The 14,911-nt window shown below is 41.3% G+C and overlaps 1 protein-coding gene across 6 annotated transcripts in view; it reads left to right on the forward strand.

Annotated features, from left to right (window-relative positions):
* The window catches only part of Rbm33 (RNA binding motif protein 33), a 110,143-nt gene that overhangs the window by 53,761 nt on the left and 41,471 nt on the right, over window positions 1-14,911 (forward strand). For all 6 annotated transcript variants that reach the window (XM_076566712.1, XM_076566713.1, XM_076566710.1 and 3 more), the window contains one exon: window positions 496-554. In XM_076566712.1, coding sequence (XP_076422827.1) covers window positions 496-554 — 59 coding nt within the window. The remainder of the gene's footprint in view (window positions 1-495; window positions 555-14,911) is intronic.

Below are 14,911 nucleotides of genomic sequence, written 5' to 3' on the forward strand. Positions count from 1 at the left end.
TCCCTCTTGTGATTCTGTAGGATTCACATTTCAATTTGTGTGTAACTGGCAGGGTCAAACTATATAATCTAGACTGGTCTTAGGCTCACTGTGTAGCCTAGACTGGCTTCAAACTTGCAACAGTCTTCCTTCTTCAGACTTCCTGAACGGTGGGGCTAGAAGTGTACCTTATCATGTCACATCCCACTGAAACTAGGTCTTTTTATTTCGAATGAAAATTACCTTCTTTTGTTGTAAAAATATTTTAATTCTAAATAATAATTCTCTGTTAGAACTTAAGCTTCATATTATACAGTTTTATTTTGAGGCCAAAAATACCTTCCCCTCTCCTTTTATGAGATTCTTAAAAGTACTAAGTGTGTATAGGTAAAGTCTAAACTTAATGTTGCTGTGTGCTCAGTATATGTACTGTATGCTTTGTGTGAGATCTCATGTGTTGTCTTCCTCCCAGGCGGTCTAATGCCAGTGATTGTAATGCAAGGTGTTTTCTTACAGTGCCCTTGCTGCCAGTTCCGAGCCAGCCGAGGCCTGCTGTGGGACCCCAGAGATTCCCAGTGAGTAGCAGCTGTTCTTCTTTTGGGCAGGAGGGAGCACATGTTGACTGAGAGATATTGGTACTGCACTTGCCTGACCAGATACAGAGTGGGTATTAGTAAATGTTGACTGCAGTCTTTGTGGTGAAAAAATGTTTATTAAAACCTTAAGGTCAGTGGATAGTTGAGCAAAAATAATTTTAACTATAAAATAGCTGAATCAAGACCATCAGCAGAATTTCTTTCATCTTAAAGAATATGAATTCTGATTTTGTCATGGTTGTGTTGAGGTCACATCTTATAGGCATGTAATATCTGTGAGTCTGTATGTCAAATTCCTGGCAATAAGAATGAAGTGCTTGGTTATTAAAGAGCTGCGAGTATTCCTGAGTAACCCTAAAGGGAGGGGGGGGGGTCAAAAATCTCCTTTTAAGCAGAAGTAAGGGAATTCCAGGGAGGAGGGATTAATCTGGTGCCGATTGGTGGATGAAAGATTAGTCTGGGAGCTGATTGGTGGGAGGCTGTAGTGGTTAGGGGCCCATTGGTGGTGGTGGTGGTCTAGTGTCTAGGGGCTTGTTGAGGAGAGGGTAGGGAAAGCTATCTTTAGCTAGCAGAAGTCTGGGGGCATCTGCTGAGCCAGGAAAAGGGGCTTTGGGGTGTCTGCTGAGCCAACAAGAGGCTGGGGCAGGGCACCTGCTGATTGGTTGCCCCTAAGTTGTGGTTTTCCTGAGAATTGCTTGCTCAGTTCCAGCCGGTTCTATTGAACCGAAGCTAAGGCCTGGTTCATGTCAGGGCTGCCAGGGGAGCCTGTTATGGCCCTGGTTTGGCCCTCCGGCCCTCAAATTTATCTGATGTTAGAAGGAAAAAAAAAACCTAATGATGTTTTAAGGATATTATTACTAGAGGAAATGAAAGCTTAGCACCTGGAAGATCAGAGGACAACTTGAAGAAAAATTGGTTCTCTCCTACCATGTGGGTTCCAGGAATGGAACTCAGGTTGCAAGGCTTGGTAAGGCCAGCGTCTTCATTCTCTACCTTAGTTACTGTTCTACTGCTGTGAAGAGACACCATGACCAAGGAAACTCTTACAAAAGAAAACATAATTTGGGGCTTGATCACAGTTTTAGAGGATAAGTCCCTGGTCATCATGATGGGAAACATACAGGTATGGCACTGGAGCTGTAGCTGAGAGCTTTACATCCTGATGAGAGAGAGAGAGAGAGAGAGACAGAGAGAGAGAGAGAGAGAGAGAGAGAGAGAGAGACAGACAGACAGACAGACAGACACACACACACACAGACACTTGGCCTGGCCTAGGGTAGGCTTCTGAAACCTCAAAGCCCACCCAAAAGACATGCTTCCACCAAGGCTACACCTCCTAATCCTTTTCATACAGTTCCACTCACTGGTGACTAAGCATTCAAATATATGAGCCTATGGGGTCAATTCTCATATAAACCATCACATCCTCTGAACCTTCTCCCTGGCCCCTTAATTAATTAATTAGTTAATTAAATAGTGTTAGCCATTCACTCTTTTTAAATTTATTTATTTATATTTTTTATGGGCAATTTGCCTGTGTGTATGTCTGTGTGAGGGTGTTGGATCCTGGAGTTAAAGACAGTTGTGAGCTGCCATGTGCTGGTAATTGAATCCAGGTCCTCTGGAAAAACAGTCCCTGAGCCATCTCTCCACCACCACCACCCCAAATTTATTCCTTAAGGTCTAAAGACTACTCTGAAGATGGCATTAATATTCCTGAACCTTCCATTGGAGAAGCTCTTTCAGGGCACAAAGCTGTGTTCTGTTTATAGGTGGCAGCCTGTGCTGGGAAGTAGTTGGGCTAGATGTTGGCTGTGTGTATAACTGAACAAACCCTGCAGGTCTTTGTTGGCCACTGTCTAATAATGTTGCTTTATGTGACATGTCCTAGCTTCTAGATTAAAAAAAACCTAAGTCATGGTGAGCTCACTGAAAATATGCAGGGCTTCATCTACTCCCATAGTCTTTCAGAGAAATCAATGTGGGGCTTGTTTTTTTAAGTACAGTAGAGATATTGGGTGTGCATTTTTTTTTTTTTTTAATCCTTCAGAGTATGTTTGGGAGATAAACTCAAGACTGTCTTTTGACATTTATTTAAGCTGGGACTTTAAAACAACAACTACAAAAGGCCTTTTTTTCTACTACTATTTTAAGCATGGCTGCCATGAATATAAACTTGATATTATAAATGTTTAACAAGGATCTGTTTTATGGCAGTTCACAACTACTACACGGACCAAGCAGAATTAAATGATGCCCAAGTTGGATCTTTACTTAATACCTGAGTCAAATGATAAAAGCAGCAAAAACAATATTGTGGTCTAATTAAGCCTTTGACCAAAATTTATCTCTGCTGGTCATATGCACTACAGACCTTATCCCAGCCCTTCGCAACAGTTGAGAGACAGTTATTTATTACACAGACTTTTGCTTTATAAATTGACCCATAATCCCTACACAGTGGCATATACCTGTAATCCTAGCACTTGGGAGGCTGAGGCAAGAGGATCCTGAGGTAGATGCCAGCCTGGGCTGGATAGCAAGACCTTGCCTCAGAAAAAGGGAGGAGTTGGGTCTGGAGATAATAGTTTAGTGGTAGAATGCTTGACAAGCATGTTCAAAGTTCTGACTTCCATCTTTAGCATCAAGTCACGCACACATGCACACGAAGACTATACACAGAAATGAAGTATTTAGTTAAGAAACCCAACTTCAGATTTTCTAGGTGTAGTGGATTCATTGTATTTCTTTGGTGCATAAAATTAGATTTGAATCTGAAAGTCTTTGTACCAGTTTAAATAGAATTGGAAATTGAGCAAAGTGAAGTTTGTTTTGTTCATCTTGTGGAGCTCCTTTAAATATGCATTCTCATTGCCCTGAGCATAGATATTGACAAATTTTGGACTTCTAGTTATTGGGTATCCTCCACTGCCAATGTAATAAGCCAGTCAAGGCAAATTAATAAATCCAGGTTTAATCTGAGCAGAGCAAAGCATCTCCCAGATGGCTCTTAGGAAGGCAGGGGAGAGTGCACAGCAGTTATAGTGGCCAGGTCTTAAGTAGCCAGTAGGTGTGGTCTTGAGCAGCCCCAAGGAGGGGCTGACACTTGGGTGGGCTTTCAGAGGGGAGGGGCCACTGCTTGGTGGGCTTTCGGGGGGGCAGGGTCTGAAATGGGAGGAATGAGACTGGAACATGGAACCACCAGCCACGCCCCCCCGCCCCCCCCCCCCCCAGCTCCCCAGCATCTCAACTTTTGGGGTATATATGGACGCTGGTTGGGTTTTCACCGAAACAGATACTAGTCTGGGCAGTGCTGCACACACAGTGCACAGCAGGTTCTCCTGTTAGTAGAAGTTGTGTGACAAAATGTTTCCTGGGGAGATGCAGTATATCCATCTATTCACCACAACAGACGAAGGTACAGATACCACTATAAAGTCCAGCTTTGGTGAACCAATGAATTTATTGGGGTTACTTACAGGAGCAGAAATGACTCAAAGCTGCATGACCAAAGCCTACCTCATCATGGGTGTCAGATCACAAAAATCTGGGAACCTGGAGCTCACTGCACAGCCTGCAGGCAGCTCAACAGATTGAAGAGTGCCTTTTCCAGGTGCCTCAGTTAGTCTAAACCTCTTTTAGGCAGCTCTGCTGCTATATGCTTCTTCCAGGTAGCTGGTCTGGTCCAGAGTCATCTTTGAAGCTTTTCTCTTCTGAGTCTTTCTTGCAGCTGAGCTCCTTGTGAGGAGGACTCTCAGTGTTTATTGTTTACTCTGGCAGGGAGGGGCCTACTGAATCTGGTCAGTTTCAGGGACTTCCTGAAGCTAGTTTGAGTTGTTTACCTTTGGCTTGAGCTTCCTACAGGATGGAATGTTTCAACTTGAGGAAGCTGTTGCACAATATTTGAGTTGAGAGTTTACTGGTACTTGTGAAAGTAAGTAGTGTAGAGAAGAAAGAAGGTTTAAATTTTTATATTTCTTGCTTTGTAAACTTCAAGGATACATTGAACTTGTATCAGAGGATTCCGATTTGCTTCCCTGACTGGGAAGCAGATGGGGCAGACATGGCTAAGGATGGCCCTAGCTCCAGGTCTGTAAAGGGCCATGGTGCATTTGCCCACTCAGCCTGAGCAGGTTTTCTCGTCCCAACCAGAGGTAACTTGAAAGTCCATTTTATTGGCTATTTTATGAAAACTTCAGAAATAATTAGTTTAGTGGTAGAATGCTTGACAAGCATGTTCAAAGTTCTGACTTCCATCTTTAGTATCAAGTCACGCACACATGCACACAAAGACTATACACAGAAATGAAGTATTTAGTTAAGAAACCCAACTTCAGATTTTCTAGGTGTAGTGGATTCATTGTATTTCTTTGATGCATAAAATTAGATTTGAATCTGAAAGTATGTTGAGGAGATTTGATTACACTGTGAACCCCTAGATTTCGTTATTTACTGGAAAAACCTGTTTCTAGTTGTGAGGCTCAGCTCGAACACACACTTTTAATCCAAGAGTGTTCTGCTTGAATATTTTTAAAGGGATTAAATAAAGTCAACCATAGGTCAAGAGGCAGGGCAAGCAACCAGTTGACAGGAAGTGAACATAAAATTATTATTAAGAAAAAAACATGGAAAGGAGGACAGATAGAGAAACACACAGGAAGTAGAAGGGGGGAACATTGGGTTTGAGGAGATTTGTTTGAGATGGTAGAAGAGAGGCTTCTCGGACAAGGGCAGAGGAGGAAAATCAGCTGGGTGCTTTCTCTTCCTCTCTAAGCTAGCAGACTTTCACCCCACAGCATCTGGCTCCAGTCCTTATTGGTAAAATCGAATGATTGAGCTTTTGGTTAAAAACAACACTAGTTTGTGAAAAATTCTTTTAGTAACAGTTTCCTCTAGATTTGTTGGTGTGATAAAGTTTTTGTTGTGTTTTGAGTGGTGCTGGGACTTAAGCCCAGAGTCCTCCCAGCCTCATCTCCATTACATTAATACAGAGACTGCTAGTCACCTTAACAGGAAACAGTTTGCCATGTGATGACTTAGGATTATTTTAGATATTGACTCTTAATGTATTGTAGACTGTTGGTGTAAAACTGACAGTGACTATTAGATGATTGAATATCACCTTTCAGAACAAAGACTTAAATATCAAGTTGAGAAAATGCTCTAAGAAGGACCTCTGTTAAGTACTCTGTTTTTTAAAGAAACTGCTGTAGAGGCACCTGGGTCATGGTCTTTGTGTCATGTTAGTCATCTCACATAGATGTGGTTTCTAACCCTTTCCACCCATGTGCAGCATTCCTTAGTACTTTGTGATTTAAGATTCAGGCTAAAAATTAAGTCTATGCACTGGATTTCCTTCTTTAATTTAATGAAATAGCTCTTTTATATTTTCAGACCAGACTTACGAATTTCTTGCAAATATAAATTATATCTCAGTTGGTACTGATCAGAGAATGACTATGTTTCCCCTTTACCTTGAGTAGCTATTAGTCTTCTGAATGGAAAGTACACCTGCTATTTAAGTAATAGATGCCCACAGGAGCTAATAGAAAAACAAGCAACATCCAAGGTCGGTGTTACAGGGTCTCCCTTCTGGCCCCTTGCCTATTAGTAACCAACACTGCACTCACTGCTTACTGTGTGGGCCAGAGCTTGCCAATGCCAGTTCACAGCACATTTATGTCTTGTTTTTATGAGAGGAAGAGCTAGTTACCTTATAGATGGGTCTTGTCTGTTTCTGTTTGAGTTCTTCTTTCAACTTAAGTGTTCCTGTTTTCATGTTGAAAATCTTTTTGGTTTCATTGCACAGAGACAGTCTCTACTTTGTGTGCCATTTCCATGGCTGGTTGTGAGTCTCCTTCTTCAAGTATATTTTTTAGTTGTTTGTTCAAGAAAAGACATTGCTTACTCATAGCAGTGCTAAAATGTCAGTTGTTGCAATAAACTTACTTTGAAGTTTTGTCAAGATAGTTTCCATTTCAGTTCCATTGATGTTTTATATATAAAATTTCAATTTAAAGTAGTTATTCTCAACCTGTGGCTCACAAGCCCTGGGGGGTGTCAAATGAGCCTTTCACAGGGGTCGCCTAAGACCATCAGAAAGCACAGATATTTACATTGTGATTCATAACAGTAACAAAACTACAGTTATGAAGTAGCAACAAGATAATTTTATGGTTAGGGGGTCACCACATCATGAGAACCTATATTAAAGGGTCACAGCATTAGGAAGGTTGAGAACCACTGATTTAAAGCTTCTGACATAGGATAATAAAGCTGTTTCAGTCTTTTGATTTCACACCGTTGTATTAGGCTGATGATGTTTTTGATGACCAACAGCATATGGGTAGACTGTGGAAATGTTTTTCTTTAATTTTTTTTGCATACAATATATTTAGATAGTCTTTCCCTTCCCCTAGATCCTCCCCACTTCTCTACCCACCCAACTTCATGTTCTCTCTCTCAGGACCCCCCCCCCCCCCACCACACACACCAATAAAACTAGATGCCAAATAAAAACCCAGTAAGACAAAACCAAAAACCCAGTAAAACACCCACCCCCCAAGAAAAAGCACAGCCAGCCCCCCCCCCCCCCCCCCCCCACACACACACACACAAACCCATAGAGTCTTCCTGGGCATGAGGCCTGACCTGGAATGTTGTTGATATACCCAGTTACACTTCATTGGAGAAAATTGATTTTTCCCTTTCCCAGCAGGTATCAATTGCAAATAGCTTCTTGGTTAGGGGTGAGACTTTGTGTCTACTTTCTTTTCTCTATACTGGTATGGAATGATTTCTTGTTCTTTGTTTAAATTAAAGATGAAAATGTGTGTACTTTTAAGTTGGAATTAGTCTTTAGCAGTGGCTGTATTGTTTGGCTTGACCTGGTGAATGAGCCTGATGATGTGCAGCAGGGCTCTGGGCATGCTGTGGTTTGTGGTATCAGGTGCTGATGATTGGGGCTTGCTGGCTGGGTCCTGAGTGCTATTTCATGCAAATCATGTCTGAGGGACTGCTGCAGCAAATCCCATTTCTTTTTTGATTATAGCCTCACTGATGAGAATCAAGACTCTGCTCTTCAGGAAGGAAAGCCTTGCTTTTGAGTGCTTACAGTTTTTACAACATGGCTGCAATGCCTTATAATTATTACCACTTAAGATTGGGAAGGGATGATGGACATTTCCTCTTATCAGATCTTTGAGTAGTAGCAGGAGAATATGGTAGGAGATCCTTACAGCTGTCAGATATTGTCAGGCTTGCAAGCAGAGAATGCAGTTTAAAATGCAGGTGACATAATACCCAGCATCCTCTACTTGCTTCTGGGTTTCTGATTAATCATGATTACCATACATTATCATACCATCAAATTTAATCATATCAATGAATGCCCATCTGCAGCAGTAACAGGAACAGCTAAACACAGTGGAAACAGCCATTAAAGGAAGAGGTGGTTTATCAGATTCAGTAACCCATTAACTTGACTCTGCTATGTCAGCATGCCTTATGCACAGGACTGGAGGTGGGACTGGGTTAAAGGCCACACTAATAACCCGAAGTCCAGGAAATAGCCATTGAAATTGTTTTATATTGATTTTTTTGTGCAGTATTCAGAATCATTGCACTATTCTGTAAAAACTACATTATAAAATAAGCTGTTTGTTTGCTTTTTGGGTAAAAGCATTAAATTGGCAACAACATATCATCCTGAGATGTGCAGTGCCATGTACATAGATTTGTATCTTTTTTACATTGGGGTGTGTGTGTATGTATGTATGTATGTATGTGTGTATGTATATATGCATGTATGTGTGCTCGTGCTTCTGTGTGTACATTTATGCGTACTTTGGCATTCTTACGGAGTTCAGAGGACAGCTTTTGAGAGTTGGTTCTCTCCTACCATGTGGATTGTCAGGTATTCAGGCTTGGCAGCAAGAGCCTTTACACAGGGAGCTGCTCTCCTGTCCCTAGACCTAACTCATGGGTACAGTTTTCCCATCTACAGTATAGTAATGCAGCCACCAGTGTTGCAGTTTATTCATGCAGCCACCCATGTTGGACAGTGATAAAGTTAAAACCATGGAATTATTCTCTACACTACAAAAATCTGCATGTTTTGTTTTGTTTTATTTGATTGTGGTGTGCTCTACAGAGAATACAACACACCAGTTATTTTCTTTTATTAGGTTTTTGAGAGAGAGCATATATGCACACATACCTAGGTTATTAGCAATTATTCCTCAGGATCACTTTATTTATTTTGTAGGATTAATCACTAGGACCTGGGGTTTGTGGTTTTTCACGCTAGGATGGTTGTCAAGTGAGCCATTGGATCTATTCCTATATTCACTTCCCCAGGACTAGGATTACACATGTGCTGCCATACCTGGTTTTTTACCTGGGTGCCCAAGATCAAACTCTGGTCCTCATCCTTGCTTAGCAGGCACTTTCCAACCGACCCATCTCCCAAGATCAAGCTCTGGTCCGTCCTCATCCTTGCTTAGCAGGCACTTTCCAAGTGACCCTTCTCCCCATTTATTTTCCCAGGAGTTTTTAAGAACCTCATAAATCAGTTTCGATACATTTTTTTTTTTTAAAGAAATTATCAGTGTGAGGGGTGGGGCACAAGTGCCACAACGTGTGTAGAGGTCAGAAGAAAAGTAGATGATTTCCTCTTATATGGGTTCTGGAGGTGGAACTTTCCCCCTTGAGCCATCCTGCCAATCCTAGATACATCTTAAAGATAAACTTTGAAAGACATCCTGGACACATTGAAATGCATTTCTTCCCAATGGTTAGACTGTTGTCTGTGCCCCCCCCCCCCCCCGTTAAAATAGTATTTTTGTTATAATGGTCTGTGAGCTCTTCATCATGGTGATAGTAAAGGACAGTGCCTGCCATCACACAGGGTCTGTGTTGTCCGTCCCTGCCAGCCCTTAATGTCTGTTTGAGGTATAAGGCACTTGAGCTTCTCTGGTGTTGTTGAATCTCTAGTAACTTGTCCTTGCTTGTTACTATGTGGTGTTCCAGTACTGCAGTTTTTTTATTCACTACAGTATTGCTGGATGCTTGTGCTCATCTTTAGGTTATCAGGGGGTCATGTGGAAAATGTGTTCACAGGTGGGAATTTACAGGCTATTTGTTTTTCCTTCATATAACTTGAACGTGGCCTTGGGGTTTGTCATTGTTGTTTGTTTTTTGTTGTTGTTGTTTTTTGAGACAGGGTTTCTTTGTTAGCCTGGCTGCCCTGGAACAGAGTATCCTCACTACAGACTGTCCTCACTCTGTAGACCAGGCTGGCCTCGAATTCAGAGATCTGTTTGCCTCTGTCTCCCAAGTGCTGGGATTAAAGGTATGTGATACTGCCACTTGGCTATGACTTTGCTTTTTAATTGCTTCTTTTTTCTTGAAAAAAGTTTTACAGTAATGTTAAAGAAAAAAAGTTTTACATTACTGATGGATTACTGCATGTTAGATTTTTCTCATAGCTTATGTCCAGCAACCTTAGGAAGCAGAGGTGTTACTATTTTGTCTATTTTACAAACTGGGAAGCTGAGTCTTGGAAGAATTAATGTTTAAGCTTACAAAACTTACAAAACTGTGCAGATGTAGCATTTAAACCAAGGGTAGTTCATGTCTGGCAACCCATCTTTTCGTTTTTATCCTGTACTTGTCCTTAAATATCCACATGCACTTTTAAAATTATTATTACTTGTATTCATTTAATTATGGTGCGTGTGTGTTCTTGTATGTGTATACATGCACATGTATGGAGGTCAGGGGACAATTTGTGAGACTCAGTTCTGTCTTTCTACCCTGTGGGTCCAGGGGCTCAAACTCAGGTCATTGGGCGTGGCAGCAAAAATGCCTGCACCCCCTCAGCTGTCACGCCAGCTCTCACTATGCATTGTAATAAACTCTGCTTTTGAGAAAGAGAGCCTGAAATCCAAGGAGCTAAACCAGTTCTACAAGATTGTCTGCAGACTGTGTTGTCCTTGGTGTGCTCATAGAGGATTTGCTAGAGGGCCTGTTGGTGGGCGTGGCTGTGGTGGGCGTGGGTGCAGGAGTAGTGCGCTGCTTCATTCAGTGCACTGCAGAATGCAGGATTGTCTCCCCCCCCCCAACCCCAAAGGTGGTATTTCAGACAGTTTTTTAGCTTACAGTCACTGTTCTCGTTACTTGAACCAAAAGTGCCTTGTATAAATTCACTCAGTGTTCCTGAATATAAAACCAATACTTCCTTCTTTGGAATAGTCAACTTGAATCTATAAATATAAAAATACCTTCTAGGAAAATCAATATATTTAGACAAGGCACAACCTTAAAGAAAAAAAAAAAAAAGCTATGGAGAATGCTCAGATAAGAGGATTAACACATTGTGATAGAAGGCTGTAATTTTAATTATGTCAGAGGTCACTGGTGGTCTTTATTCTTTGCTTTTAACCTATTTAATCAGAATTAACTGAGAGGTGTTCTTAAGTGTCAATTGGTTTCTTATACAGTTCTTTGCATTTTAAGTGAGATTAATAAATGAAAACATGTTACACTGGAAGGTTGTAATTTGTTGAAAGATTCATGAAATTTCAATGACATTGTTAAAGTATTTAATTAGTCTTATTAAAACATACCAACTGACCCTTTTAGAGAAGCTGATAAGTGGCATAATAGCGGTTGAAGCCTTTTTATTCTTGCCTTTATACGATTAAGTTTTTGCTAAGCAATTTATGCAAAGTTTCCATCTATTCTTTTTGTAACTGAAGTTATCAGTTCTTTCTGAATAGGATTAATATAGATAATGTCATGTAATTAACAAGAGATGCAAAAAAAGTGAAAATACAATCTGTATAGGAATTATGAGAGGATGATAATCTCTTATCTTGGATTTTTAAAGGGATATAAAGAAAAGCAAAACAGCAGTTTGAACGGATTAGATTAGTCTTTCTTTCCAGTGGTAGAAGCACTTTAGCACCGAAAGTTCCATGACAGCACAGTTGTAAAAGAATTCTGAATTTGGTTGCAGGAACTAGTAATTTGCTAACCTTTATACCCCTGCAGTGGTAGGAGTCACTGCAGGAATGACATGATGAGTCAGAACTCAGAACTGTCTTCTGTGGCTTAAGCATTGAGCTGAGATCAGTGGGAAGAATTTCAAGTGTGGGTCTTGTTCTGAGCTGCCATTCATCTATAGTAGAACTCTAACCCTGAGTTTTTTCATCCTATTAAGGAGTAGTGGCTTCTTTCCTTGGATTGTCTGTATGCTAGGTGCAATATTGTACCTGACTTGTGTGGGTCAGGATGTGAGCAAGGGTCATACAGCAGAACTCGATTAGTAATTATTTTTTTAATTAATAATTCTAAGGGGTAAGAAAGGGAGAAAAGGTTTGGGTTAATGGCAGTACTATGATGTTTTGGGGACCTGTATTACTTTTCTGCTCTGAATATGTGTGCATGCTTTCTAGACTAAGGCTCGGTAGATGGTGTATACCAGGTGAAGCACCCCAGGATTAAAGGTAACAAATAGCATTGTTGCTGTGTTCTTCTGGGATCTTGGGCTGGAGTGATGGCAATGGGGCCTGAATCTGAGGGTAACAACAACATAGCCTGGCTGGGCAGAGGGAAACAGGAAAGAAAGGCTATGAATCAAGGTTGAGTCTTGAGCCCCAACCTGTTACTTAGTTCAGGATCCTGACTCCTAGCTGTAACCAGCATGTGTGGGTAAGAGTTCTCCCTCTTACTGTTAGGTAGGTCTCAGAAAAGCTGTGACAGTGAGTCATCTGCAGATGTGGTTTGGATACCTAGATGGCTTCAGAGTGCTCATCTCAGGACTACACATTGGAGTCGACTGATATCACAGGTGGAACTATAACATGTGCTTACCGTGTGGTTTGTCCAGCTCCATGTATATTGACTCTCTGCCTCTGATCCTGATGTGGCCTCTATATTTGCAGGCATCTGGGGAAAGAATGTTGATAATTCAGGGGAAGTTTAAGCTTTGCAGGTTAGATTTCACTCACTGTGTATGTTCTCTGGCCACATGGCCTTTAGGGAAGGTTGCATGCCAGAGCCTTGCTGGTTCTCAAAAGATGACAGACACACTTGGGGGAACTCTAGCAGCTAGCTGTCTTTAGAGGAGTGAGACTCAGATTTGTATAAAGCAAATGGCACTGAAATGCACTGGTATTTTATTAGCACCCATGTTCTTGCAGTAACAACAGGATACTTTTCATTTTTTTCTGTTAACTGCCATCTACAGACAAAAATTGTTGTCTAGCACTTGGACAAATTCAGGAAATTATTTATACAAATGCTGTAATGAATGGGTAATTCTGCCATGGAGTAGACTCCTTCCTTCTATCTTCTTATTCTTTGACAAATTTCTGTCTTAGGGTATTTCTAGTTTATTGATCTGCTTTTGTGTTTGGATCTAACCCTGAAAAACACTTGTTAATACTTACATGGTGAATGATTAGGGCTGGACTTTGTATATCTTATAGGTGTTTTAAGTCTCAATTCAATCTATAACAGAACAAGGGAGGCTGGCAGGAGTCTTGGAAGTAGACACCAGACTGTTCACATAGCTCTGACTCTTCAAAGAAAAAAATGTTGCCTCTAAGACAACAACTGGGGAGACAGATTCCATGCTCATCTCAGAGAATCTTAGTGTACTATTCTTAATGGTCTTTTGTCTTTAAACCTGTGGTCACCTGCTCTTGGCAGCAGCTGGGAAGTGACTGGGGAGAAGGGCACAGTCAAGGCAACTGTCAGTCAGCTCTGGATTCTTCTACTCTATACCCTGGAACAAGTTCTGCAGTCAGTTTGATTGTGAACATCCGATCTCAGCTGGGTAGTTATAGGTTCATCTTGAAGCCAGAATACTTAAGCTTTACTCTGAGTTTTAAAAAGTTCTTATGTTCTGCTGAACCAGAGAACTATCGTGTGAAAATCTGGAGACTTTGCTGCATACCCCACACATTGTAATGCTTGTGAATATGCATTTAAGCAGCATATGGGTGCCTAGAAAAGAAAACTTAACAGTGTAACATTCCAGAGGGGCAAGATTTGAGATTCTAGTATATTTTCAGTTTAATATAAAAAGACATCTTTTGAAGTAACAAAGATTTAAAAGATTCTTCTGTGGACTCTTGATAGTGCTTAGAGATACCTGGGACCAAGAACATAGCTCAGTTGGCACAATTCTTGTCATGCAAGGATAAAGACCTGAGTTCAATACCAAGCACACAGAACAAAGCTGGATGTGGTGGTTTATGTTTGTAATCCCAACTTTGGTGAAGCAGAGTCAAGAGGATCCCTGGGACTTGCTGAGCAACCAGCCTGGCCTGCTTGGTGAGAGACTTGTCTCAGAAAATAGGTGGACACTACCTGAAGAGGGGAACGAGAGCTGGAGTTGGACTCCAGCCACCACATGCACCTTCTCACACATGCATGGTCACTGAGAAGCAATGTACCTAGTTTGTTATAGCTTGAAGTTCTTATTGGAAACAGTATGTTTGTCTCCTTGGAGTCCTGACTCTGACCACTAGTTGGGACAAGGATATGGGTTAAGGAGGCCCTGGTCTCTTCATGACAGCAGAACTCAGCATACCTTCACTACTGGCAATGTGGGAGCCAGTCTGCTCTCCCAGTTACTTTGGTCTTACCTATAAGAAAACCTCTCCTTGGGTGACTCAAAATTAACTGTTTGGTGGAGAGGGGGGAAGGAAGAGGGTTTTGAAAAGCCCTTGCTGCCATATGACTTATCCTATTGAGCCTAGACGCAGTGCATGTGTGACTACAGATTCCACATGGAAGCAACACAATTTCTATTCTGTGAATCCAGTAACAGAAACAGACAGGAATGCTGGGCTTAATTATGCTCAGTTGTAAAGTCTGTATGAAGAAATCGGAATGAAGGGAAACTGGAGCTTGCTTATCTTCCTGAGATCTGAACAGAAAGGGCAACTGCAGAGGGTCTTATGTCTTACACTTCCTGATACTGTAGGGGGTATGTCTAGAAAGCCAGGTGCACCCTGCAGCAAGTCACTCTGGTTCTGGCAGGAGATGGTTGAGGCTGCGTGGGGTGGGGAGAGCAGCAGTGCATTGGTGGCAGCTCCAGCATGTGATGATGAATGGTAAATTAGGCTTGCTGCACTCTTCATTGAAAGTTGTAAGTTGATAAAAGTTTTCACGCTGAGTGTTGCTGATTTCCAACTATCAGTACAAGTGTTGTGTGTTATTAAGTGGTAAATTCTCCCTTCGGTTCTTCCTGCGTCTGCTTTTTGTCAGCTTGTTAACATAGCTAAATATTTATGCTTTTGGTGTTTGTTGTAATTTGGTAT

This window comes from Peromyscus maniculatus, chromosome 3, assembly GCF_049852395.1.
Source record: "Peromyscus maniculatus bairdii isolate BWxNUB_F1_BW_parent chromosome 3, HU_Pman_BW_mat_3.1, whole genome shotgun sequence".
Classification (NCBI taxonomy): Eukaryota; Metazoa; Chordata; class Mammalia; order Rodentia; family Cricetidae; genus Peromyscus; species Peromyscus maniculatus.